The sequence below is a fragment of the Phocoena sinus genome, chromosome X (genome assembly GCF_008692025.1).
Source record: "Phocoena sinus isolate mPhoSin1 chromosome X, mPhoSin1.pri, whole genome shotgun sequence".
NCBI lineage: Eukaryota > Metazoa > Chordata > Mammalia > Artiodactyla > Phocoenidae > Phocoena > Phocoena sinus.
The window spans coordinates 110320870-110346060 of NC_045784.1; the positions used below are offsets into that span (position 1 = coordinate 110320870).

The 25191-nt window shown below is 53.7% G+C and overlaps 1 protein-coding gene across 1 annotated transcript; it reads left to right on the forward strand.

Moving 5' to 3' along the window:
- Positions 1–7841: 7841 nt before the first annotated feature.
- Positions 7842–21629, forward strand: SASH3 (SAM and SH3 domain containing 3). The gene is made up of 8 exons (XM_032619830.1): positions 7842–8083; positions 15469–15564; positions 15937–16083; positions 17478–17619; positions 18844–18992; positions 19114–19323; positions 19459–19609; positions 20141–21629. Exons 1-8 carry the CDS (start codon positions 8027–8029, stop codon positions 20329–20331), a joined length of 1143 nt encoding a protein of 380 aa, XP_032475721.1. The 5' UTR covers positions 7842–8026; the 3' UTR covers positions 20332–21629.
- Positions 21630–25191: the final 3562 nt, after the last annotated feature.

Sequence of the window (25191 nt, forward strand, 5' to 3'; positions counted from 1 at the left end):
GAACATTAAACATGAGATCTACCCTCTGAAATTTTTAAGCATACCATACGTTATCGCATTTTCCCATTTCATCCCCACAACCTCTGAGAAAGTACTTTGATTGTTCCCATTTTACAAGTGAGAGAACAGAGCGAGGCTCATAGAGATTAACCAAGTCACTCAAGGTCACTCGTCAAGGATATGAAAAAAGCAGGAATCAAACCAGGCAAATGACTCCAGGACCCATTCTCTCAAAAAAGGGCAAGGGATCTGGATTTCACTATTTTACAGATGAGAAAACAGACTCAACCAGGATCACATGGCTGATAAGTAGGACTTAGCTCATGTTCTCCACACGATCCTGCTTCCCCAGAGCCTTCCCGCCCAGGCCTTTACCTTTGACCCCTGACACTTGATCCTGGGGTTCCTGGGCAGCAGGAGGGCCTGGGTTCCTGGCCAAGACCCACTCGCAGGCCGTTCAGCCCAGGGCAGCTCACATGCCCCCCTTTCCTCCCTTTAGTGCAAGACCCAGGGCTGCGCCTCATCTCCTCCCCACAGTTTAACTGCCTCTTCTAATCCACCATTTTTGGATTCAGAAGCCTGGCTGCAGAGGGGGCCACAGCCACCCGAGCGCCTCCCCTCCAGGGCCTCAGGTGCCCGGCACACGGAGCATCCTGCCTCAAGGGCTTCCCTCCGGATCAGGCAGGGAAACGGGCAGGGCGCACACAGCGGGGCTCCTAACACGTGCAGGGCACTTGAGACATCATTAGGAACCGGAGATAAATAAATGTCCCCTTGGGCTCTGGTCCTTGCTTTTTCTGCTGGAGAATAGAGCTTACCAAACCCCTCCTCGCCTGCTGATTCCCGCTGTGGAGCAGGCCACGTGGAAAACTCCCTTTTCCTAGGCGTTAGGATTCTAGGGTCCTTGTACCAGCTGTGTGGCCTTGCTCAAGTCACTGCACCTCTCTGGTGTTCAGTTATCCCTTCTGTAAACTACCTGGACCGCCTTCCTCATGAGGTGAGAAGCCCGTAAGATCCAGATGTGATGATAGCGCTCTGTAAGCCAGGAAGCCGCACAGACAAGAGATGAAAATGCTATTACCTGCCCACCTTTGGAGGGAGGTAAGGAAAACGTTTGGGACCAAAATTTTACATACAAATTGTCAAAACCAGACAGGCTTTTGAGCAAGTAATTAATCTGTTTTCCCAGCTATGCTTCCCAGAGCTCAAGGCTCCTCAGAAATGCCACAAGGCAAAGCAGAGCCCCAGTACACCTGAAAATGATGCAATGTTGTCAATCAACTATACTTCAGTTAAAAAAAATAAGCAGCTGGATGGGCTTCCCATAAAGTTGTACTGGAAGCAATTGCAGGGCCACCTCCTGGGTGACTGACCTGTGCAGTCGTGCAAGGCCTTGTACTTAGAAGGGCCCCACTCTTGATGTGATGCTCTGCTGTCACCATCTTGAGATCTTTAAGAATTTTTTTAACAAGGGCTCCCACACTTTCATTTTGCACCGGGCCCCACAAATGCCATAGGCCGTCCTGACTAGGAGCTCCAGGACCAAATAAACAAACAAAAACCAGGTTTGGTCCCTTCAGTGTCCAGACGGGGAAACTGCAACAGCAGCCCAGAGAAAGGAAGGGACTTGCCCAAGGTGACACTGCCCTTTGCCCAGGAGCTGGGATGAAGTCCCCAGCATTCCTGACTCAGCTGTGTGCTGGCTCCCCTGTGCCTCTCAGTGTGCGCCTCTGTCACTCCCTTACTGGCGCTGATGAGCAAAGTGAGGCCCATGGAGACCAGTTTGATGTCACACAGCTGTGACAGCAGTGGTGATGACGGGATTGAGCCACACTTTTGACCCTTTTAATCCTTTTTGGAATAGGAAAGAGCGTGGGTAAGATGACACATACATACATACCTGCATACGTACACAAAGAGTCTAAATGGTTCACTTTCAAAATGATAACTCTCAGGGCTTCCCTGGTGGCGCAGTGGTTGAGAGTCCGCCTGCTGATGCAGGGGACACGGGTTCATGCCCCGGTCCGGGAGGATCCTACATGCCGCGGAGTGGCTGGGCCCATGAGCCATGGCCGCTGAGCCTGCGCATCCGGAGCCTGTGCTCCGCAACGGGAGAGGCCGCAACAGTGAGAGGCCCGCGTACCGCAAAAAAAAAAAAAAATGATAACTGTCAGTTCTCTCTCATTTGCCCACCAGCTGCTCCAGCTGTTCACGGGCTAGGACCACAGAAGGGGCGGGGCTCGCTACTCTTCACCAGCTAAACCACGTCAGCAGTGAATTTTACCAACTCACTGGGCACTTCCTCAGTGGGTGGGCACTCTTGGTGCCAAAAAATAGGAATATGAAAGAGTCAAGAGCAACTGTTTCCTCTCTGTCCATCTCTGTCCTCCAGGGTTCTCTCAGCTGGGAGTGGGAGGCACTCCCCAGCGCCAGCCTTGCCCAGCCCACCCTTGCCCTAAGGCTGGCCCATCTCCTCACTTCCTAGTTTCTTTGTGAAACAGGAACTGAGCAAGCAGCTCAAGTGAGGTAGGCTGGGAGGGTGAGAAAGCCCCAGTGGTCCACGGCAAGACCCTGAAGCTGAAATGCTAATTTCCCTCCCAGTGGTCCCGCGTAGTCCTAGGCCCTCTTGCTTGTCACACCTCCTGTGTTCTAGAATAGCTTGGGCTGAGGGACCCTGCCCCTGATAAGGTGGAGACACACAGGATATGGGCCACCAGGTCACGGAGCAGAGATTCAGCTGGGGCCCAGATGAGATGTAGAAGCAGATGCCAGGGCAGGACTGGAGGCTGGAGTGAACATCAGTGGAGTCCCCCACGGGGGACCAAACTTTCCATGCACTGGGCCCCGGACCAAGAGCACTCTCTCCATACGTGCCATCTGGGTAATGCTGGTTACACTTACACACACACACACACACACACACACACACACACACACACACACCACTCCTCCCCTCCCCCCGAAGCAAGGCCCACATTATCATTGTCATTATCTAGAGCTCATTGCCCAAAGTCACTTGCCCAAGGTCATGCAGTCAGTAGGTGATGTATGGCGATGAATTTGAATCCAGTTCTATCTTACTCCATTTATTGGAGATGTTATCCTGCTCCTCCTCTCCTACAGCCCTAGACAGCTGTCTCCAGTCCCTCCCAGTCTCCCATAGAAAGGCCCTCCGGTGAGTCCCGAGTGTGTTTTTAATCAAGCACCAAAGCCCAGCCTCCTCTTCTGATGCTAATTGCCACAGCTGCCTGCAGGTGTTTGTTTTTATTTGTTTTTAAACCAAGACCTTATCATGAATTCAGAGATTCAGAGATGACTGTCTTTCCCTCCATGAGCCCCTGCTGCCGGGGACTCCCTAGCGTTCCCAGAGCTGCCAGCTCATGTGTACTGTCTGTGTGCGTGGGAATGGCTGCCTCCTGCCCAGGCCCCTTGCTCTCCTCTGCCCTCCTCCCACCTGCACTTCTGCTCTCCTTGCCCTCCCTGCCTAAAATGACCACCATGAAGTCTGATAAGGGCTCAGGCTACCACGATGGACTTCACCTTGGAAATGCCCAGGTATTTCCAAGGGACTATGTGGTCTCTGTTTGAACATTTCTAGAGACGGGGAGATCACTATTTACCAGGGCTGAGCTAGTACCATCTGAATATCAAAAATGTCTCTCTTGAAATGAACCCAAACTCCATTTACCTCTTCCCCGTCATTCCTGGCCACCCAGAATACATCCCCCTCCTCTACACGACAGCTGTTTGAAGTCAACTTGCTTCCCAACGCCAACCCTCTAAGCCAGATAGTACAGATGTTGAGTACTCCCCAGGCTGACAAGGGCTCCCCTACAGATCGCCCCCACTTGATCAACCCTAACTCTCCATCTGTTGTGTATATGATGCCGCTTCCAGATGCTCTCCCCATCCTCTTCACTCCTCTCTGCTTCAAGGTAGCCCTGTGGCACCCCAATCAGCGTAGGGTGTCGATTCTCTCACGTCCTTGTTCAGGAACTCTGCATCAGAGGCACTCGAGCCTAGTGGTTAATAGCACGGGCCCTGAACCTAGACCAAGCCTGTGCTCAAAACAGCTCCCATCACTTCCTAGCTGTGTGGTCTTACACAGTTTGCTGAACCCCTCTGATTCTTGGCTTCCTCCCTGGAAAATGAGGGTGACAGCAGTGCCTGCTTCATGGGTTGTTGTAAAGCCCACCGCCTGCCACTTAGTGCTCTTACTTTCGACTGGTTATGTGTGGGTGGCAGGGGGAGGTGAGAATAAGAATTATTCAGGAAGTTTTCCAAACGTAGATATCGCTTATCCGAACTCTTACTCTCTCAACGCAGGATTGTACCCATTCGCAGAGTGAGGGATGCTTTCATACATGTCTGGGTCCCATCTGCCCAAATATTCCACTCATGATCGTCTACCAAATTAGAATCTCTTGCAGGGAGGTGCAGGTTGGGGGCTGCTCTATGTGAATGCCTACAATGACCTTTGTATCTCTGGAAGCCCGGTATCCACCCTCTGAAGGTTCAGACGAGTCTCACTATTGGTGGAACACCTCCCTACCCCACCACACACACACACACACACACACACACACACACACACACACACACACACACGCAATATTGCCGTTAAGTCAAGGCTCTCCTGCCCCATGTTTATACTAGACACATCTTTGCCATAATAATCCCAATTTAAACTACTTACCCGGGTGGGGTGGGGAGGCTGTGCCGGGATTAAATAACGTTTTAGAAGTGCCTGATGCAGTGCTTGTCAAAGAACAAGTGCTGGGCAATGTAAGCTTGCCGCCCCACCTAGGATGTAAGCTCCCAGGTGCAAGGGACCTTGACAGCTATTTATCTTGCATCTCCTCTGAGTACCTGACACAAGGACCCAGAGCTAGCTCCTGTGTCCTGTTTGCCAGCCCATTATCAAGTTTGAGGTGGCCTTGTTCACTGAACTACTGACCCGGATCGCTTCTTTAGTTAAGGGCTTTATGTACCTGGATCAGAACCTATAAAATGCAAATGTGTTGCCTGGAAGGGAAACCTATTAAAAAAGTGTTTAGGGCCCATTAGCCAGCTGGGGCCTGACCTAACGGAACTGGGGCCAAGGCAATCTGCTGGGAGAGAAAATTCCGGGAAGGCAAGTCCGGATGAGGGAGCCCAGGACCCCCGGAGTGGAGACTTCTTACCAGAAGCGACAGATCTGAAAAGAAGCCAGAAGGGAAAGGCTGAAAACAACCGCTCCCTTCTGTCCCGGGGGCTGGTCGCCTCTCTGTACTTCTCTCGAGGTGCCCCACACCCCGCCCCCACCCCGCCGCCTTTTCCCAGGCCTCGGCGAGGCGGTCGGGGCCGCCCAGCGCTGGGGTTAGGTGGCTGGCTGCCTTTGAAGGCTCTGCGGTTAGTGTGTGAGCTCGGCTCGCTGCCGGGACTGAGCAAACAGGAAGCCGGCACATCCTGCGCGGGGCCGGGACGCGCCGTCGCGGCGCAGGCCGGTAAGGTTCTGCCTGAAGTCTCCCTCGCCGGCCGCACCGGCCGCCGGACCCCCAGGAGCCCCGAGCCCTGCAGCCGCGTCCCCCACCCGGCGCCCCCGATCGCGCCCGCCACCCAAGGCCCGCCGGGTCCCCGACACCACGCCGCGCAGCCTCAGCCGTTCCCGCGCCCGCGCCTGGGGCAGCAGGGGAGGGACTTTCAGTCTGGAAAGCGCAGGCCCGGCGTGGGGGGAGGGGACGGGAGACCGTGGTCTTTTCGCGAGTCTACCCGGCAGGCTGAGTAGGACGCAGCCAAAGAAGTATGGTTTCAGCTTGGGGGAGAAGGACCTCGTCTTTCCTGAGCTCATCCCCACGGATGGCTGCTGGGAAGGCGTAAAGCAGGCTGGAGAGTAGGGGCGAGGAAGTCGCCAGAACATCTTGGGAACAGCCTCAGATTTCACAAGCGTCCCAGAATGGAAAGCCTTAAAAAGATGCACACCTTTCTTTTAACCCAAGGATTCCCCTTCTGGAAATCTATCCTAAGGAAAAATTCGTGGCTATACACGAATATTTACTTTAAGGATGTACAATTAAGAGTAAAAATATCAAGGCAACGTAAGTTCATCTGTAGGGGCCTGGTGAAATAATCGTGATGCATTCGTACAATGGGCTGCTCTGCGGCCATTACAAATCACGTCGTAGAAGAACATTCCATGGCAGGAGAAAATCTTGAGCCTGTGCTCAGTTTGACAAGCAGATGCAGTGTGTGAAGTGGGACTTTAATTTTTAAAAATTTAAAAACAGCTTTATTTAGGTATAATTTAACTACAATAAGCTGCACATTTTAAAAGTATATGATTTGCGTTTTTACATATGTATACACCAATGAAACCATCACCACAACCAAGACTGTGAACTATCCATCACCCCCAAAAGGGTCCTTGTGCCCCTCCTGATCTCTCCCTCCCCTCCCCATCCCCCAAACCACTGATCTGCTCTCTGTGCAAATCATGCTGCAGAGAGAGAGACAGAGACAGAAAGAGAGAGAGGGAGACACACACACACACACACACACACATACGCACACACACGCACACGGAGAGAGAAAGAGGTTAAATGCTCAAAAACAGAAAAATATTCATGCAAATAGTATGGAAGATAATTTCGGAGAATTTTTGAATTTTCTTTTTGTTTATCCTTGTTTTCTAAATTGTCTATGATGCATATGAATTGCTTTTGTAATAAGGAAAAGTAATTAAGGTTATTAAAATATCTGCCACAGATAACCCACAAAGCGAACATTCTAAACTTAGCACATAGACATTCGAGAAATGCCTGCTGAAAGGGACATTTGCTGGTGGTGTGGAGTTGCTTGCAATTGCTTTTTTATTCATGTTGATGGCTGTGGTGGTGATAAATATAAGTGGTGATGGCCAAGGGATGTTGACTCTAGGTGTGACTGCTCTGGTGAGAATGGCTGCAGGTGTGCCGGTGACAGTGGAGATGACTGCTGCAGGGTGATGGCGGAGGAGAGATGGCTCTGGGAGTTATGGTTGTAGGGGTGAGGGCATCAGTGGGCATGACTGGCTATAGTGATAGTGTCTGTAAGGGTGATAGCTATGAGGATGATCACCGTACTGGTGATAGTGGCAGTGGTGAGGCAGATAGAGACAGATGGCCGAAGGGTGTTGACTACAGGGGTGGTTGTTTTAGCAGTGATGGCTATAGTGGTGCTAATGGCAGTGGGAATGACTGCAGGGATGATAGCTGAAAGGTGTTGGCTGCAGGGGTGTGGTGATGGTTGTAGGGGTGATGGCTGTAGGGATGATGGTCGTGGGGTAAGAGTGTCATGGGAGTGACTGGCTGTAATGTCCGTAAGGATAACAGCCGAGAGGATGATGGTTGTGACAGTGATAGCAGCAGTGATGACAACTATAGGGGTGATGGCTGTAGGGATGGTTTTTCTAGCAGTAGTGGCTGTAGGTGTGCCAGTAGCAGTGGAGACGACTTCAGGGCTGATGGCTATAGATAGGAGTGATGGCAATGGGGTGATAGGAGAGGGACTGATAGCAGTGATGACCTTGGCGATGCAAGGTGACTGGGAGCATTGGCCCCACAGGCAGGGAGATGGTCCCACTTCCGGTTTCAGGACTCTGGTCAGTGAGATAAAGGGCTTGAGTAGGCCGTATGTCAGGTTGACTGGCTGAAGGACTGGCAATGGTTGCCATGAGATGGCAGGGTAGGGACTTTTCTCTGCTTGTTCAACCCAAGAGCCGTCTGCATCAGAATCTCTGGAGACTGAAGCTGGGACTTCCTTCCTCCCTAGGGGCCGGCAGGGGCTGCGATTGCTGTAAGAGCAGGTCACGTGACGGGGCTTCCTGTATGCTGCTGCCGCCGGGTGTCCATGGCCTGCACCCCCAAGCTGCCAGTGCAGCAGTCAGAGTGGCAGCCGGAGGCTCAGTCCATGCCGTGCCCCCTGGACGGTGCCGGCGAGGCTGAGCAAGAGGCCTCCGCATCTCAATACCTACGAGCGCAGGGGCGGAGCATCACCAGGGTAGAGGACCATGTTGCGCCGTAAGCCCTCCAACGCCAGCGAGAAGGAGCCCACTCAGAAGAAAAAGGTGAGGAGCATCTTTGGGCGCTCACTGCTTCCTTCCCTCTCTCAACCCAGCCTCTCCGGGACTCACGGAAGTGGGAAGAGCCGAAGGCCTTCTGTTGAGTCTGTAGGTGAGGGCCATACTCCCAAGGGCATGGAATGTGGGCCCAAAGGTAACTAGAGTAACAGAAGTACAGAAGAGACTTCCCAAATTCTAGAGAAACGGAGTTACAGAATGCACTCTTAGAAGTCTAAAAGTTGTAGGATTCAACCCTACGATGATAAGATAGAGACTTAAAATTGGGGACTAGAATCCTAGACTAGAATTCGAGAAGTATAAAATACAATTCTCAAGTTGAACCCTAAGGCCGTACTTAATTCTCTGTTCCCTACACCGGTCCCGCCACCGGGAGCCATCTCACTCAAAGGGCTCCGCTGGGCCACCCAGCCAGGAGCCATGATGCTCCCAGGGCCCCCGCCCTTTGGCCAGAGCCCAGGCTCTGCTCACGTGGTTCAGCTCTGTTGTAGATCCCGGGGCCCAAAGGAGAGGGGGCCCACCTGAAGATGGGGCCCAGCGTGATTTCCAGATTTAAGGAAAGGGCCTCCAAACCTGCAGTGGGATGCTGGGGGCATACAGGTTCTTCCCAGGTGGAGAGAAATTATTTGTGAAGAATGAGAAATGAAGGTGCTGAGACGATGAGTAGGAGGGAGGGCTGAGGAGGAAAAAATTCTGTCGGGGGGCATTTTAAAGGCCAGGAAGGAAAGCAGCTGCCACAGGCAACTGAGGTGCTCATCTTCCTGGAGTCTTGAGGCCAGACTAGAAGATTCCTTGAAGGCTCTGCCGCATTTAGGTTTCTCTAGTTGGATCTGAGGATTTCTAGACTTAATTTTTTGACTCGATCGTCACATCCTCCCGGGCAATCAGCAAGTACATCCCCGCACATCCAGCAGGAGCCTAGGACCATCCCAAAGCAGGCCTGAACCAGGTCCAAGAGGCCAGGCGTAGCCACAGGCCGAGGTCCAGGGCCTCCAGGCCCTCACTGCGCCCCACTGGTTTCCCCTGGAGCCCAGCTCATGTGCTCCATGGGGGAGCCCCTTTGTCAGGGGAGTAGCTTCCAGACGGAGACTGAACCAGCTGAGAAGCCGAGCATCAGGGCACTGGGGTGTACATCCTGCCCCATCTCAGGTCCTGGGGTGGCTGCCACTTCCAGCTGTACTCTCCCCACTCCAACTGCTTCTCTAAGGTTGCAGTGGAGGTGGGCGGGTGGGAAAGAGATTCATGATTCTTCACACAGGCTCTGTCACCCCTGTCCAAGCCCCACACAGCGCCAGCCCCCGGCAGACTTACCACTGGCTGTCACTCCTCAGCGAGTGGGTCCACTTCCCCTTGCTGTCCGGCTGATGGGGGTGGGAAGCAGAGACTGCCCTACACACTGCTGGGCCCCAAACCACAGGGGAGCTGAGCTGGAGGAAAGAGTCTGAGAAAGAGCTAACACTGCAATGCTGGCACCCAGAAATCCCGTCTTCTTTCCCCACTTCCATTATCCAGATTCTGTATTTGGTGACTGGGCCTCTGGGATTTCCCACAGGCCTCTCCCCGGAGAGTCAAGGCCATTGGGGCACTCTGAGGACCATGTCCTCTAGGGCAGCATCGTCCAGGCAAAGCCTACCTCGCCCCTGCAAAGCCTGGGCCAGCCTCCAGAGCCACTCTCCAAGGCCCATCCCATGGAAGTGCCCTTAGAAAAGCCAACTTTCCAGAAGGTGGAGACAGCATCTTCCCCAGGCCCGGAGGCAGCGGCATGGCTCCAGCACTGTGACTTGGGCAAGTCCCTTTCCCTCAGAGGCCAAGGTGACGTGGTGGAGGGAAAGCACAAAGGCAAGAGAGGCCTCCCTTTCCTGTCCCTCTCCTCCTTTCGGGCCTACCAAGTGGAGAATGTGCTGGGCAGGGGATAAGAAAGCAGAGTTGGAATCTACCAGGTTCCAGCTGTAGGACCCTGGACAGTTCACTGACCTTTCTTGGGCCTAAGTTTCGTCACCTCAGAAAAGGGAGATAGTTCCTGATCTGCCCACCTCAGGAGGGTGTGTGGATTGCCTGGAACAATACGTGTGAGTGCACTGTGTCACATGTGTACATGTGTCCACGAGAGGGTGTACGCTACAGGCGTGGGTGGGGGTGGGGAACCCGCTGCAAGGACCGAGCTTCGGTCCCAGCCCTGAAGTGGAGAAAACAACACCTAACAGCTCAGCAGGTGCCAGGTGCTGTGCTGTGCACTCCACCCATCCCTTAGCCCGTTGGCTCTTCACGACAACCTTGTGAAGTAGGGGCAGGCATTGTCTTCATTTTATGCCTGAGGCTCAGGGAGGCGAAGTGACTTACCCGAGGTCACACAGCTAGTAAACTGCAGAGCAGGGATCTAAGCCAAGATTTGTCAGTGTCCAGGGTCTTGACCCCTTCTCCCTCTACTCTCTTGTCTCCCTGCTGATCTCAAAAGCACTGGAAGAGTCTGATGAGCATAAAAGACTCAGCCTATCAGCAGGAGAGCTCTGCAGGTCAGGCCCAGATGGCCACGGGATGAGTGACCTTCAAAGCAGCAGAGCAGAGTCGGGAACAGGCCCTCTAGGATGGTGGGGTCAGGATGTGTCACCTGCTATGCATCATGAAGGATTCGGGAGACACCCGGGATGGGGGGAGCAATACCCCTTGGCTGCCTTTTGGAGACTTTTGCCTCCATCAAGTGTCTCTCTGCACTCTCTTTGGTCTGTTGGAGTGTAGGTGGTCGACAGGGGTTTGTCCTGGGACCTACCTCCCCTAAGGATGGTCCTACCCCATCACACCCCTACTTTTCGCTACATCCCAGACCTCTCGCCAGGAGAAATGGAGAGGAATCAAGGCTCCCATTCGAGTGTGCAGCTGTCCCGTCCTTCCAGTCTCTCCCTGCTCCTCTGTTCCCCAATCCCAGCACACTACTTCCCCCAGGCTCCCTTCCTACAGCACACATCTGGCATCCCCCTCCACACCAGCATGCAATTCATATTTCCAGTGGCTCCTCATTGCCCACAGGCTGATGCCATGGCTGGCAAGGGCCTTCTGTGGCCTTTTATGCTCCGCTGCCCACCCCAAGCACTGGCGTACCCACCATTCCATCGCCACGCTTGGAACATCCCTAACTCTCACTCTTGACAAACCCTTCTCAACTCCGCCTGGAGAAATCCTGGCTCCCCTGCTACAGCCCAGCTCAAATGTGCCTCCTTCTCCACGAAGCCCTCCGGAGCCCTTCTTCCTCCATGCCCCCACCTGCTCTCCTGGTAGCTTCCTCCAAACAACGCTTGCAGTCGCCATTGCCCTTAATCCACTTCTATACTAGGGGGCAACTTCTTGAGCTCTGAGCACAGGAACAAGCACGGGCTTCCAGAGTCACAGACACGGGTTCAAAGCCCTGTTCCTCCCACTGTCAGCTGTGCCACTTCACCTAGGATGCTTCATTTCTCCGATTCTGTGTGCCCAGATGGGAAGTGCGATGTAAAGACAGGGCTGCAGTGAAGCTGAAGTGAGCGGACACACACAAAGTGCTTGGCAGGGCACCGGGCGCAGGGGCGGTGTTTGACCCCTCGTTACTGGATTCCCACACATGCACAGGCCTGTGCCCAGAGCCCAGAGGGCGCTCGGTCTTAGGAAGCAGGGGAAGAAGATGCCAGTGGGGGCAGGGTGAGGCTCTGAGGGGGTGATCAGGGAAGGCTTCCTGCAGGGGGCAGTGCCTTTAAAACCGGATTTGAAAAACCTTTTTTATTGAAGTATAATATCCGTAGAAAAAGTGCATAAATCATAAATGTAGCACTCAGTGGAGTTCCATTAAGTGAACATCCCCATGTAGGCAGCGCCCAGATCAAACAGAACACTTCCAACACTCTAGAAGCTTCCCTCATGCCCCTGCCCAAAGGCCACCACTCTTCTGACTTCCATGGATTAGTTTTGTCGGGTTTTGAACTTTCTGTACGGGGAACCATATGATATACTGTGGTGGTGGGTCCCTTCTGCCCAACGGTGTAGCCGTGAGAGTCACCGTATTGTTGGGGAGAGTTGCACGAAGCTCATTGCCATGTGCTCTTCCCTCATGGGACTCGGCCACAATTCACAAATCCACTCTACAGCTGATGAGCATTTGAGTTGTTTCCAGTTAAACTGGATTCTGAAGGATGGGAAAAACTATGGTTGACACAGAGAAGGGCAGAGTGTTCCAGGTGGGGAACGCAAGGGCTAAGAGCCTGGAGGTGGGCTGTTGGAAAGGCTAAGTAAGCCTTCCTGAACGTGCCTCGCGGGGCTGCTGCGTCCCATGCTCACCCCTGTCATCCGCACAACAACCCAGTGAGGTGTGTGCTCCGGTCTTCATTTCACCCATGAGGAAACGGAAGCCCAGAGAAGTCGAGGAATTGACCCAGCTTTACACAGCTGGTCAATGGCAGAAGCAAGATGTGAACTCTCGCTAGCCGACACCAGGTAAAGAGACTGATGTTCGGGGAGGTCAAATAACTCACCGAAGGCCACACATCCCAGAGTTGAACTCAGCAATGTGTGACGCCAAAAAAGTAGTTCTTTCCAAGAGGCCCATATACTCCCCTTAGACATGAAAAAGTGGCCGACGTGTACGGTACTACCTCCCACCCAGGACCCCCAGGAAGGTCTCACCCTAAAGGGAGGCCAGGCAGAAAATCCAAAAGGGCCCAAGGATGTCCACTCACACCTGGCTGGGTGGGGGGGGTCACTTCAGGTTCACCGAAAGGCATTCAGGATATTTGAGGCCGCCCCTGAGTTTAGAGGTGGGCGGGGCAAGAGGCCCCCCAGGGCAAACGGCCCTCACCCTTAGTCACCCAAAGAACTTGTCTAGTTCCTTCCCCGGCCCTGGGCTGAGGAATGGCCTGCCAGGCCCACTTCCCGGCACCACCCACATGGCCCTTTTAGGTGGTTTTCTCCCATTTTGAGCTAAAGCTGGGACAGAGGGGCCCCGACACAAGGTCTCAGGAGCCAAAATTCACTTTCCCAGCCACCCCCCAACCCCGACTGAGCTTAATGACAGAAAAAGGCAAGAACTGCAATTAGAGGGCAGCCTGGCGGTGAGTCTACTCTTCCTCAGCAAAGCCCACTTCCAGCCCCACGCCTGCCCTCCTGCTGGCTTTCCAGGATCACTGGTCCCTGGGGCTTCAGGGGCGACTCCTGGGATTGGGACGGGTGGAGGGGAGGCCACAATAGGCCCCATCGGCCTAAAAATAGCACCCCAGCCTTCCCTCCTTGGGCCCAGGCCAGCCTGGTGCCCATCCTCTCTCTGTTCCCTCTTTTCCAGGCAATAAAAGGAGGAAGTTATCCAGGCAGCTGCATCTTAGCCATACAAGAGGAGGAAATGAATGGAAGGTGGAGGAGAGAAGGGGAAAAGCAAGGAAGAAAAAGAGGAAAGAATAGCGGGCAGGGAAAACCAGGGAAGGAGGATGGAGGAGATGCAGGGAACAGGAGCGGTCACCCCACCGCCATGCTTTCCCCTCCCTGTAACCCCTCAGCCCCCTTTCCCAGCTCCCCAGCATCCTGCAGAAGAGGCTTTCTCCCTGAGGCTGCAAGTGCCTCACCCAGGAGGCCTCATGGTGGTGGTGTCTGCTTGGCCTGACCACTGACATAGTTTCTGGTCATCTAGCTTGCTGTGACCTCTAGGAAGCTGTGGCCGCTGTCCCTGACTGCTGACTTGCTTTTGGTCAAGACCCACCAAGAGAACTGAAGTGTTCCGTTGCAGTCCCCAGGAGCTGGGGCCAGTTGTGTGTATGCTGAGGGGGCAGGTGACACTGCCCCTGCCCTGGGGGATTGTCACTGGACCCCCCTTTTGTAGGAAAGAGGATGTGAAACTTTCAGCTTTGAGCAGGTTTGGGGCTTCGGTTCCTCAAGCCCTTATCTCTGGTGTCTGCCGCCGACCGCTCTATCTCTCTGGCCATCTGTGAACTCTGGTTCCTGTGTGTATCTCTGGTCTTGACTGTTGATCTTGATTCGGGCTCAGCCTCCACCTCTTGTGTCTAAAGTCGGCCCTCCTCACCTGGCCCGGGTTTCTCCTGCTATTCTGCCATGTGCGTGGCACGTACAGTTAAGAAAAGCTCATTTCCTGAAAACAGGCTTGTCAGCACTGTCGACTGAAAAAAAATGCATAACCTAAAAGGTGAGAATTATGCTTTATTCGGCAGACTTTCTGAGGACTTCAAGCCCCGGAGGCAGCCTCTCAGAGAGCTCTGAGGGACTGCTCCCTAGAGGTAAGGGAGAAGCCAGGAGATACAGGGGTTTTTGCAGCAAAGACCAGGTAGTGGGAACATCAAAAGATTACTGTTAGTTCAAGGAAACCAGATATCCCAAGTAGTTGAATTTAGCGCTTTTCTGTGTATGGGAAGATGCAAGAGTCGGGGCTTATTGAAATCATTCCTTTGCTATGCAAAGATAAGGGCTACTATCTTTCCCACCCTGTGTCTCCTCAGGGTGCACCACTGGGGGCTTCACAGAGGGCAGCCCGTTTGTCTCCATCCTGAGTTCCCTCGGGGCTCACCATCAGGGCAGCGGTAGTGGTCGATGGCTTGCTGGCCGCAGCATCCTTTGTTTGCTGATATGGCCGGCAGCATTTTTCATTCACAGCACAAACAATAGGTGGGGCCTACAAGTCTGTGAACACTGGCACACGTCTAGTGTAGCCAGCTCGTCGCATTAGCGGGTAAGTTAAAAGCAGAGATGAAGACAGAGAAAATGGCAGCTTTCTTTTACTATATTCAACCCAATCATTTGTGTCTCAAATCTGCGGGGAAACCTTCTCTGAATCAGTCTGTCCTGTGGCTTTCCAGAACGCGTAATGCCAGGTCTTACTGGCCCCTGGGGGGATTGTCTTCCTCTTCTTGGGACACAGATGCATCAGCCTGGAGGCCCCAGTGTGTTGGCCCGATCACCGTCACAGGAAACCATGCTTGGGGAAGACAGAGTCTGGAGGCCAGGCTGCGGGGTTTGGGAGGGTTTGCCCTGTTATATAAATAAAGGTGCTGAGATATGTCTCCAGTAGGAGATACGCGTTTACTCAGACTCATTTAGTCTTTCACCACAGGGTTCTGGGGACCAGACTTCAGGTACTGGTGGAAAGCCGGGCTTAGTCTGAGGCCTGACCGGGGTGGAGGCTTCCTGAGGCGAGGAACTTGCTCTGCGGCCTGCTTTAGGGGCCGCTCACAGCTAAAGAACAGGATGAAGCCCGGTAGCCAGCAGGACGTCTTGTAGCTTCACCTCCTCAGCCCCGTGGCCCTGTCCAGCCCTGGGGTACATGCGGTGTGTTGGGGGCGGGGACAGCTTTTTGCTCCTTACTCGGCCACCACTTTTAGTGCCACTGATGGCAACACCTCTGCTTCTTCCAGCTCTCGCTTCAGCGCTCCAGCAGCTTCAAAGATTTTGCCAAATCCAAACCCAGCTCCCCAGTGGTGAGCGAGAAGGAATTTAATCTGGATGATAATGTGAGTTTCAGAGCCTCCTTGGGGGGTCTGGTTGCTGGCCCCGGGTGGGGTAATGGTGGGGAGGTGGGGGGAAGACCCTTTTAGGATTGTTGAGGCAAAGTCTTTTTAAATACAATGGGCCCACATCTCTCACCCAGCAAAATTCTGGGCCCTAAAACCTCACCTGCATTCTTTTCGATTGCAAATTAATTGTCAATTTAAATACAAATGAATAGGGCCTAGGACAGGTCTGGGGCTAAAAGGGAAAGGATGGAGAGCTCTCCTTCCCACCCCTCCAGCATCTGCCAGGACCTAAAAGCCGCCTTCTGCTCCCAAGTCGTGGACCCAGACATGGTCACCAGGGTTCCTGGACTTGCACATTTATTGTCACAGATTCCAGAAGATGACTCAGGTGTTCCGCCCCCAGAGGATGCTGGAAAGAGCAGCAAAAAGCTGGGGAAGAAGTGGAGGGCCGTGATTTCCCGAACCATGAACAGGAAGATGGGCAAGATGATGGTGAAGGCCCTGTCGGAGGAGATGGTGAGGCCTGGGACCCATGGGAGGGGGGACAGGGAGGACAGGCACCGCTCTGGTAGGGTTTGAGCACGGCCACTGTGACAGCCACGCTCAGGTAACGATGCCTGGCCCCGTACAAGCAGGAAGGTCACCTTGGGAAGGGAGCTCCCTCAGCTATGGACATGGCAGGAAGGTATGGTCCTGAGGGAGCAGTAGTGGGGTCTGAGGAGGGATGAAGTTCTGGGTAACAGAAGCTTCCTAGGTAGGCAGGTCTGAGGAGATGAGATCACATAGCGCAAATTCATCCACCGCAAACTTTTGCTTGGAACCAGCCCCTGTGATTGGGAAGGCTTGATTCAAAGAGGCCCTATGAAAGAAAATCGAGAAGGCTGGCTTTGGCCCAGGGAGGGAGGGCAGAATACACAGCTGTGGGGGAGGCGCGTCCAAGTTGCTAAAGTGACACAGCGGGTCTGGTTTGCTCCTGGTTCTTGGAGGAGGTGCCCTGGCAGCAGTGTGCTAACTGGCTCATGCCAGCTCTGGATAGCAGTTGGTCAAATTTTCGGGAATTTTGTGAGCCAGGTGTGAGATACAACCATTACTGAAAATTAACTTCTACCAACTTAGAATTAAATCTATATTTTAAAAATAAAAAGACTAAAGTCAGTCTTCAAAACTCATTTCCTAATTCTTGTACTACCTTCCACTGTCCTCTGTGCCCTTGAGGTTACTGGCATCTACAGTCTTTGGGGGGTGGAAATAGCCGATGATGCTACTCATTCAGTGACACCAGAGTGGTAGCTCTCTGTTGGCCACGGTGGGGAATATTTACAATACAGGAGTTGGCAACTTCTACAGATCAGGGCTTTTATTGCCATTGAGTCATCTGTGAAACTTACCACCGCACTGAGGTGTGGGGAGGCCCAGGAGCCCTAGTGTCAGGCCGACTTGTCTGTGGGCTCCTTCGTGGCCTCGGGAGCGTTCCTCCATTACTGCTCATCTGTAAGCTTGGGACGATGGAGCACATCCTCAAGTGAGGATTAAATGAAATCCTCTGTCTGGCACATAGGAGCGCAGTCAAAAGTAGTGACTCTCCAGCGCCGTGGTCTGCCTGGCTACGCCCTAGTAACAGCTCTGAGTTTCAGTTCTGGCACTGAGGCCTTTTCTGTGTGTAAGTTGGCACTTCGAGCTGACAAAGTGCATTCACACGGCACCCCCGTTGAGCCTCATTCCATGACGTGGGCAGGGCAAGGACTGTCAGTCCCACTTCACGGAAGAGGAAACTAGGGCCCAGAGGGCGCCATGCGGCCCGCAAGAGGCAGAGCTGGGGCTCCTGCCAGGCCCCAGTTCTCCCTGGAGCCCAGGCTCATTTCCTCTGCACCCGGGGCTGCTCAGGGCTTGCTGCCTCTCCTCCCCTCCAGGGAGATACTCTGGAGGAGGGCTCAGCCTCCCCAACGTCTCCGGACTGCAGCCTGGACAGCCCCGGCCCTGAGAAGATGGCGCTGGCCTTTTCTGAGCAAGAGGAGAGGCAGCTCCCAGCACTCAGCCGCCAGGCATCCACAGGTGAGGAGGGGAGGAGGGGCACACCTGCTGAGTCTGGAGGAAAGGGCGGGGTCTGGGAGGGGATGATAAAGAGAAATGAACCTTTACTGTCAGCCTGCTGGGACCTTTCCCAGCCCTCTTCACGTTAAATCTTCACAACAATCTCGTGGGGCCGGTACTATTATTATCCCTACTTTATTGATGTGAAAACTGAGGCTCAGGGAGGTTAAGTGACTTGCCCAAGGTGACCCAGGCTTGAACTTAGTTCTGCCCTAGAGGAGCCCCCACTTGCTGGAGGGCCCCAAGGGTACAGGAAGAACCCCATTGCCCTCTTGGACCAGCCCTCCCCCCACCTTCCAAGGGGAGCTAGAGGCTACGGCTCCCTGGGCCTCTGACGTCCGAGGCTCGGGTGGGGGAATAGGGTCTCCAGCTGTGAAGACTCAGCCTCATGGACACCAGCCCTTGCTTTGCTGGGCTCAGGGTGCCACTTGGCATCTTCTAGATGTCCGTGGGGCTGGACAGGAGCTTCCAGCAGCCCTGCCTGGACCAGGGGCTGCAGGCTTTGCACTGCAGACCTACAGAGGCACTGTCGTTCTCTCCCTTCGGATTAGTTCCAAGTTCTCTGATCTTTCTCTGGCTCCAAAGACACCTCCCTATCCCCATTGAAAGCCACTTAGGCCCTCATCCTGCCCTTCCCAGAGAGAAAGTCTTGAGTTTCCGTGTGCTGTTGTAACTCGACACAGAGTCTTATTAAGTAGAGAAAGTAAAATATTGATGCACGATGTGGCTTCCTGGGTGGAAGGTGGCTTCCAGGAGCACTGGAGTGGGAGTCAGGAAGCCTGGAGTCTAACAGACCCAGTGCTGCCAATTATAAGGTGAGAGGCCTTGGGCAGGTCACTTGGCCTGTCTGGCCTCAGTTTTCCTCATCTGTTCATTGGGGTGTTGGCCCAGTTGTTCTCTAGAGACCCTCCCAATTTGCCCAGTCTTTGATCTGTGAGCCATTCCTCCTTCTATGGTCAACTGTTTTCATGCCTGGGACGCCAGGAGGGAAGCTATGCTCCTTCGGGGTGGCAGAGGGGTTGGGTCAGAATCCCTTCTGCAGTGTGAGACTTACTAGAGCTCAGTTTTCTTCCCCAGCATGTATCCTTGGGATTTCTAGCCAGACCCCGTGGAAGGTACCTGCTGGGCACTGCCGCAGCTGTCCGGGGACAAAGGTGACCTTCCTCCCTGCCCCATTTCCTGCAGGCAGTGAGCTCTGCAGCCCCAGCCCAGGCTCTGGCAGCTTCGGGGAGGAACCACCTGCCCCCCAGTACACAGGGCCCTTCTGTGGCCGGGCACGAGTCCACACCGACTTCACTCCCAGCCCGTATGACCACGACTCACTGAAACTGCAGGTAAGGTTGGCATCCAGGCCCCTGCTGAGCCTGGCAGGCTGTACCCCATACAGGTAGAGGGTACAGGAGGCCAAGGGGCCACCTCGCCCCCGCTCTGTTCTGCTCTGCTCTCCTCCCACAGAAGGGAGATGTGATCCAGATCATCGAAAAGCCGCCTGTGGGCACGTGGCTGGGCCTGCTCAATGGCAGGCTGGGCTCTTTCAAGTTCATCTACGTGGATGTGCTGCCCGAGGAGGCTGTGGGACCTGCCCGCCCCAGCCGCCGACAGAGCAAGGGCAAGAGGCCCAAGCCCAAGACTCTGCATGAGCTGCTGGAGCGCATCGGCCTTGAGGTTTGAGCTGGGACCTAGTCTAGTGTCTAGGAGCAAGGGTTGGGGGCCCGGGCAGGTCAGCTCTGCGGGGAGAGACAGGTCGTAGGTGGGGGTGGCTTGTAAGCGGCCGCGCTGGTGGCCTGCTTCTGCCCACAGGAGCACACGTCCACCCTGCTGCTCAATGGCTACCAGACGCTGGAGGACTTCAAAGAGCTGCGGGAAACACACCTCAACGAGCTGAATATCATGGACCCACAGCATCGGGCCAAGCTGCTCACGGCTGCTGAGCTGCTGCTGGACTACGACAGTGAGTGGCCTTAGGAGCGGGGGAGGGGGCGTGGGCGCTGGAGTTGGGCGTGTTAGGCGGGGAGGCCTGCCCGGGTCCTGCCCCAGCAGCCCTCTGCAGTGCGCAGGCACTTTCCACACTTGAATTCCAGTCTCCGGCAGAGCTTGTGATGAGAAGGGGTTTTAGGAACGATCGGGCTCAACTCCCTTTGGGATCAAACGGGAGACTTGGGGCCGGAGAAGGTACGGCATGGACTCGAGGCCTTCACGTTGGGTAATGACAGAGCCACGATTCAAGAGCAGGTGTCCTGGCTACTAGCTCAGTGCTGAAGAAGTTTGAGCTCCTGGGCGGGAGAGCTGGCCTGGAAACCACTCCCACCAGAAGGGCCGAGAAAGGGCAGGGGTGCTTGGTGGTGGGTGACCAGAAGAAGAGACGGCCTCCAGCGGGCTTCCCAGGGTCCCTCCACCCACATGGGGCCCCCAGGGTTTCTGAAGCCCCTCCCAGCTAAGGGCCAAGACCCCCACATTCCTCTCCCTCCCTGGCCCCTGGCAGCCGGCAGCGAGGAGGCGGAAGAGGGCGCCGAGAGCGGCCAGGAGCCAGTGGCGCACACGGTGGCGGAGCCCAAGGTGGACATCCCACGTGACTCGGGCTGCTTCGAGGGCTCAGAGAGCGGGCGCGACGAAGCAGAGCTGGCGGGTGCCGAGGAGCAGCTACACGGCCTCTCCCTGGCCGGGGCACCTTGAGGCGGCAGTGTGGGCCGAGGCTGGGCCTGAGCAGCCCAGGCCGCGGGGCTGGACCCAGCCTTCCGCGGTGGCCCCGGGCCGGAGGACTGGCACTGAGCCCGGCCCCACTCCCCAGGGGTGCCTAGGTCAGCAGAGGCCAGCCGAGCCCTACAGGCGCGGCTGGAGTGCACGACAAGCTGAGCCGCCGAAGCCGGGCCGCCTCCCTCCAGCAGCTACTTGACAGCACAGCCCTTCCAGCTGCGGCCAGAGCACGGGGGGCACTGAGGGGGCACCGGGCCCATGCCCCTCACCACCAAGGCCTCCAAACCCTCCTTGCCTCCACACCACCTTCCCCTGTCGCGCTGCTCCTGAAAAGGGGGCCGAGTCGGTGGTTCAGGTCAATCTCAATACCCTAGGGAACCTGGTCATCGAAAAGGACTCTTAATTGATCACAGGTGAATCCAGATTCTCTAAATAAGGTTTGAAGCCACATGTACATGTATCTTTCCTACTTTCCTTCACCTTAATTCTCTTACAGGTTTAGCCACTAAATCACTGTGCCACTTGAACTGAGTGCCTTCCTCAGTCTGGGTCTAGGACAGGTCAGGATAAGAACGGATAGTTGCTGAGGGCCAACTCTGACACTCTGTGATATTAAACGTCTGCTGTCCCGTTACCTGTGTGTGGCCCAGGACACCAGTGGGGCTTACTAAGGGGGCTGGAGGGGCCTTGGGCTCCCAAATGAAACATCTCCTGCTCATCCATTCCATACTTCCCCACGTAACTCAAGCCAAGCTGCAACTCCCCCAGCTTAAAACAATGCCCACACCTCAGACAAGCGCCCTCCCCTTCCACTCCCAGCCCCCTTAAATGACACTTCCCCCAAGGCCAATGGCAGATGGCCCGACCCGACTTCCAAGGGCAGACCAGCCCCTCAGAAGCAAGACTTGGCCTCTCATGTGGGTCCTTACAAGCAAAGAAAGCACAAAGCTTGATACTGGGGAGTCCACTATCCCACCTTTACTCTGCTAAAGGTTTTGATGGACCTTGAGCTCCAGAAGGGGAGGGAGAGTCAAGTATCCTGGTACTTGACCCCAGTACCAAGTCTATGCCCAGAATTCCCAGAGTAACCCTTTCCCGGAGCCCAACTGGCCTGAGGGCAAACAGTGCCCGCCATGCCTTGGACTGCCTGTTTAGTGGACACTTTTGGACCTAGTCCCAGGAACTCTGGTAGAAGCCATCTTGGGGGAGCGGTTTGGGTGTAAATATGAGGGGGGTGAAGGGAGATGGGTTGGTAGCAATAAACAGGTAGAACTAAATTACTGTCTCCGGTTATCTTTCCTATGGAGAGAGCGTTGGGCGGGCGGGCGGGTGTAACAGACCAGTCTCCTTCAAAGCTGGACTCAGCGAAATGTTCTCCACTGTCAGGGCCGTCTGTCCCTTCCCCAAAGATGCTCAGTGCCCTTGACCCTGCTGACCACTAACCAGCCCTCCTCAGAGCACTGGCTCCCGTGGCCACCAGCTTCCTGGGGTCTGAGGGTGGGGGGTAGCTATTCCCCTCTTCCTAGAACTATTCATTGCCCACCCTGCCCCCCGCACCCTGTGACAAAGGGCCTGCTCCGAGGGTTGTCCAAGAGAGGGAGATCTGCAGTGAGCAGGACCTTCCCTCTGAGGTCATCTCTTCCTGGGTCCCACCGTGTGCCCACTGAAGCTACACCATCTCCTGGGAGGTGGGCTGGAGACTCCTGGCTTCCTTTGGTTCATCGGCATTAACTGCACTAGGGAGGGCAAACTGGAGTGTGAGCTTTGTTCTCAGCTGCACTTGTCCCACTACCCTTAGTGGCTTCGGGCAGCCCAAATGGCCTCACCGCCCTAGTGGTACTGAATAGTTGCTGTCATTTCGTAAGCAGCGACATGTGTGCTGGGCTCCACGCGCTTTGCATGTATCTCTCCTGTGATCCTCATGCTATCCCCCTCCCACTGAGGTAGTACCATCATCTTCCCAATTTACAGAGGAGGAAACAAGCTCAGACAGGTTGAAGATGTTGAGTGGGAAGCCCAACGAGCTTTCAGAGCCCCGCCAGCCTTCCAGAGGGCAAACTATCACTCCTGTGATGTGCCTCTGACACCCTCTGACCCAGCCATTCCCTTCCCAGGATTCCATCCCTACAAAGAGCCACACGAGTGGCCACAAATATATGGACAAAGATATTCACGACAGCTTTGTGTAAGAAATTGGAAACAACGCAAATGGGGAATTAGTTAGATACCTTATGGTTCATTCATACAGTACCATTAAACATGACGTTGTAGAAAAATATTTAACGACACGGGGAAAATCTTTTGTGATTTTTTTATTGTTTAAATCGAAATTTTAAAATTATACAAATAACGTACAAACGTTCTTGTAAAAGAAGTCTGTGCAATATCATGGGGGAAAAGTGAGTAATAAACTTTATTTATAGGGTGATTCCATTTTTATTTAAGAAAAGGAAACATACACAAGAATAAAGACCAGAAAAATCTGCACCAAATGGTTACCAGTGATCTTGTGAGGGGTTGGGTGGGATTAGGGGAGCGAGGAAGAGAAGTGTTCACTTAATACATTCTTGTCTTATTTGAATTTCAAAAGTATTATTTTTATATCTATAAAAAGGAAAAATATTTAAAAATTTGAAAACAATGAAACTAAATAAATAAATAGGCCTAAGCCTCCAATTTACGGTAGCAGCAAAGTCATGATCCTGCTGCCTTTTGATGGAGGCTTTTGGAAAGATGGGGAGTGGGGGTGAATAAGACCCAAAGTGCTTAAAATCCACATACACCAAGGGGAGCCTATCAGAGGGATTCCTAAACCTTTTAAACCCCCTGGGTAATACCCATCTATTAGCTCCAAGCTGGGGAAAGGAAAATTTCAGAAAAAGAGGAATCACTGAGAAAATGATGTTTTAAAATCCTCCCCTGCCCTGGGTGTGTGTGTGGGGGGGTGTCTCAGAGCTACGGGGCTTCAGTTTGATCTGTAGGCTGAATACAGGCTGAAAGTAGGTAGTTGTGCAAGGGCTCCAATGATCACCAGACTTAGGGAGGGGCCAGTGAAGAGGGGCAATGAGGAAATGTAGACTACAGGCCAGGGCCTGAGGGCGAGGAAAGCAGTGCCTCTGTAGGTCTGCAGTGCAAAGCCTGCAGTCCCTTATCCAGGCAGGGCTGCTGGAAGCTCCTGTCCAGCCCCACGGACATCTAGAAGATGCCAAGTGGCACCCTGAGCCCAGCAAAGCAAGGGCTGGTGTCCATGAGGCTGAGTCTTCACAGCTGGAGACCCTATACCCCCACCCCAGCCTCGGATGTCAGAGGCCCAGGGAGCCGTAGCCTCTAGCTCCCCTTGGAAGGTGGGGGAGGGCTGGTCCAAGATGGCAATGGGGCTCTTCCTGTGCCCTTGGGCCTTTCCAGTAAGTGGAGGCTCCTCTAGAGCAGGAAGGTGAAGACTAGCAGTTAGGATCTCTGGCCAACCTGAGTTCAAGTCTTGGCCCTGTCACTCACTAGCTGGGTCACTTTGGACAAGCCGCTTAACCTCCCTGAGCCTCACTTTCCCACATCAGTACAGTGGGGATAATAGTACTAGCCTCATGGGGCTACACAGATTGAATGAACTAGTGTATGTAGAATACTTAGCACAGTGTCAAGCACAAAATTCACGCTCAGTGAATGATAACAAGTCACCACCCTGCAACCTCCATCTCATTCCCTTCAAGGCTAGTCTCATCTTGGACCCCTAGCTAGTGTAGTGACCCAGAGCAAAGGCTTTGGCATTCTAAAGTGTCTTCAAATCCTGGCTCCACCACTTACTAGTTAGTTGCAGAATTTGAGGTAATTATATACACATATATTTCTCTTCTGTAAAATAAGAACAATGATCTATATTGCGATATATAAATATATCAAGTGAACACACTGCACACCTTAAACTCACACAATGTTATATGTTAATTATATCTCAATTTAAAAATAATTTAAAATAAATAAAAATTAAATTAAACAAAAAAGAATAATGAGCTAATAATACCTACCTCTTGGGGTTATCAGAGAAATAAATGAGATAGCGTATAAAGTTTCTGGCACATAGTGACAATAAATACTGGGGATTTTTGAACTTTTTTGTAACCTCCAAGGTACTGAGCTCAAGAATGGGCACAAAGGCCACTCTGACATGTGCTTGTCTGCAGACTAACTGCTGTAGCTCAGAGACATGCTATATCAAAGCTCCCAGAGGGTGCTAGGATTCAGGGTAGAGGGTGCCAGCTCTGGTGTCCCGAGAGGCCGGTGATGGGGAGAAAGCCCACCTGAGAGCCTGGGACAGCCCTAGCTCTGCCCAGCCTACAGTACGATGATCAGCCCTGGGTATCAGACTTATTTTAGGCAATTCCGCTGGACATCCATGGGCTGCTAGAAAGAAGAGGATAAAGGCTAGATTCAAAAAGAAAAAGTGTAGATAGAGTCCAGTCAGCTCCTCTCCAGTTCAGGATTAGAGATACCTCCCCAGCCCATCAGGGGAAGCAGCTGGGGGTATCAGCACATTCTAGCTAAACCATCGCCCCCGCCTGTCACTCCTTGCCTTTATTTCCCCAGGTAGGTCCTGATCAGCTCCCCCCTCCCCCCAACAAAAATGTCTATCGCCCCCACAAATTCCCTCTCCTGCTCCCGCCCAAACTCTCAAGAAGCATGGTCTGCCTCTCACTCATAGAAACCCCTCCCAGGCTTTTCACAGAAGTGGAGGCCTCAGTGGGGCCACTAGAGACCAAGGGCATTAAAACAAAAGCTAAAAGAGGTTTGTAAGGGGAAAATGGGCACTGATCACGGTAGTCTCAGTGAGGTTCAACACCTTCC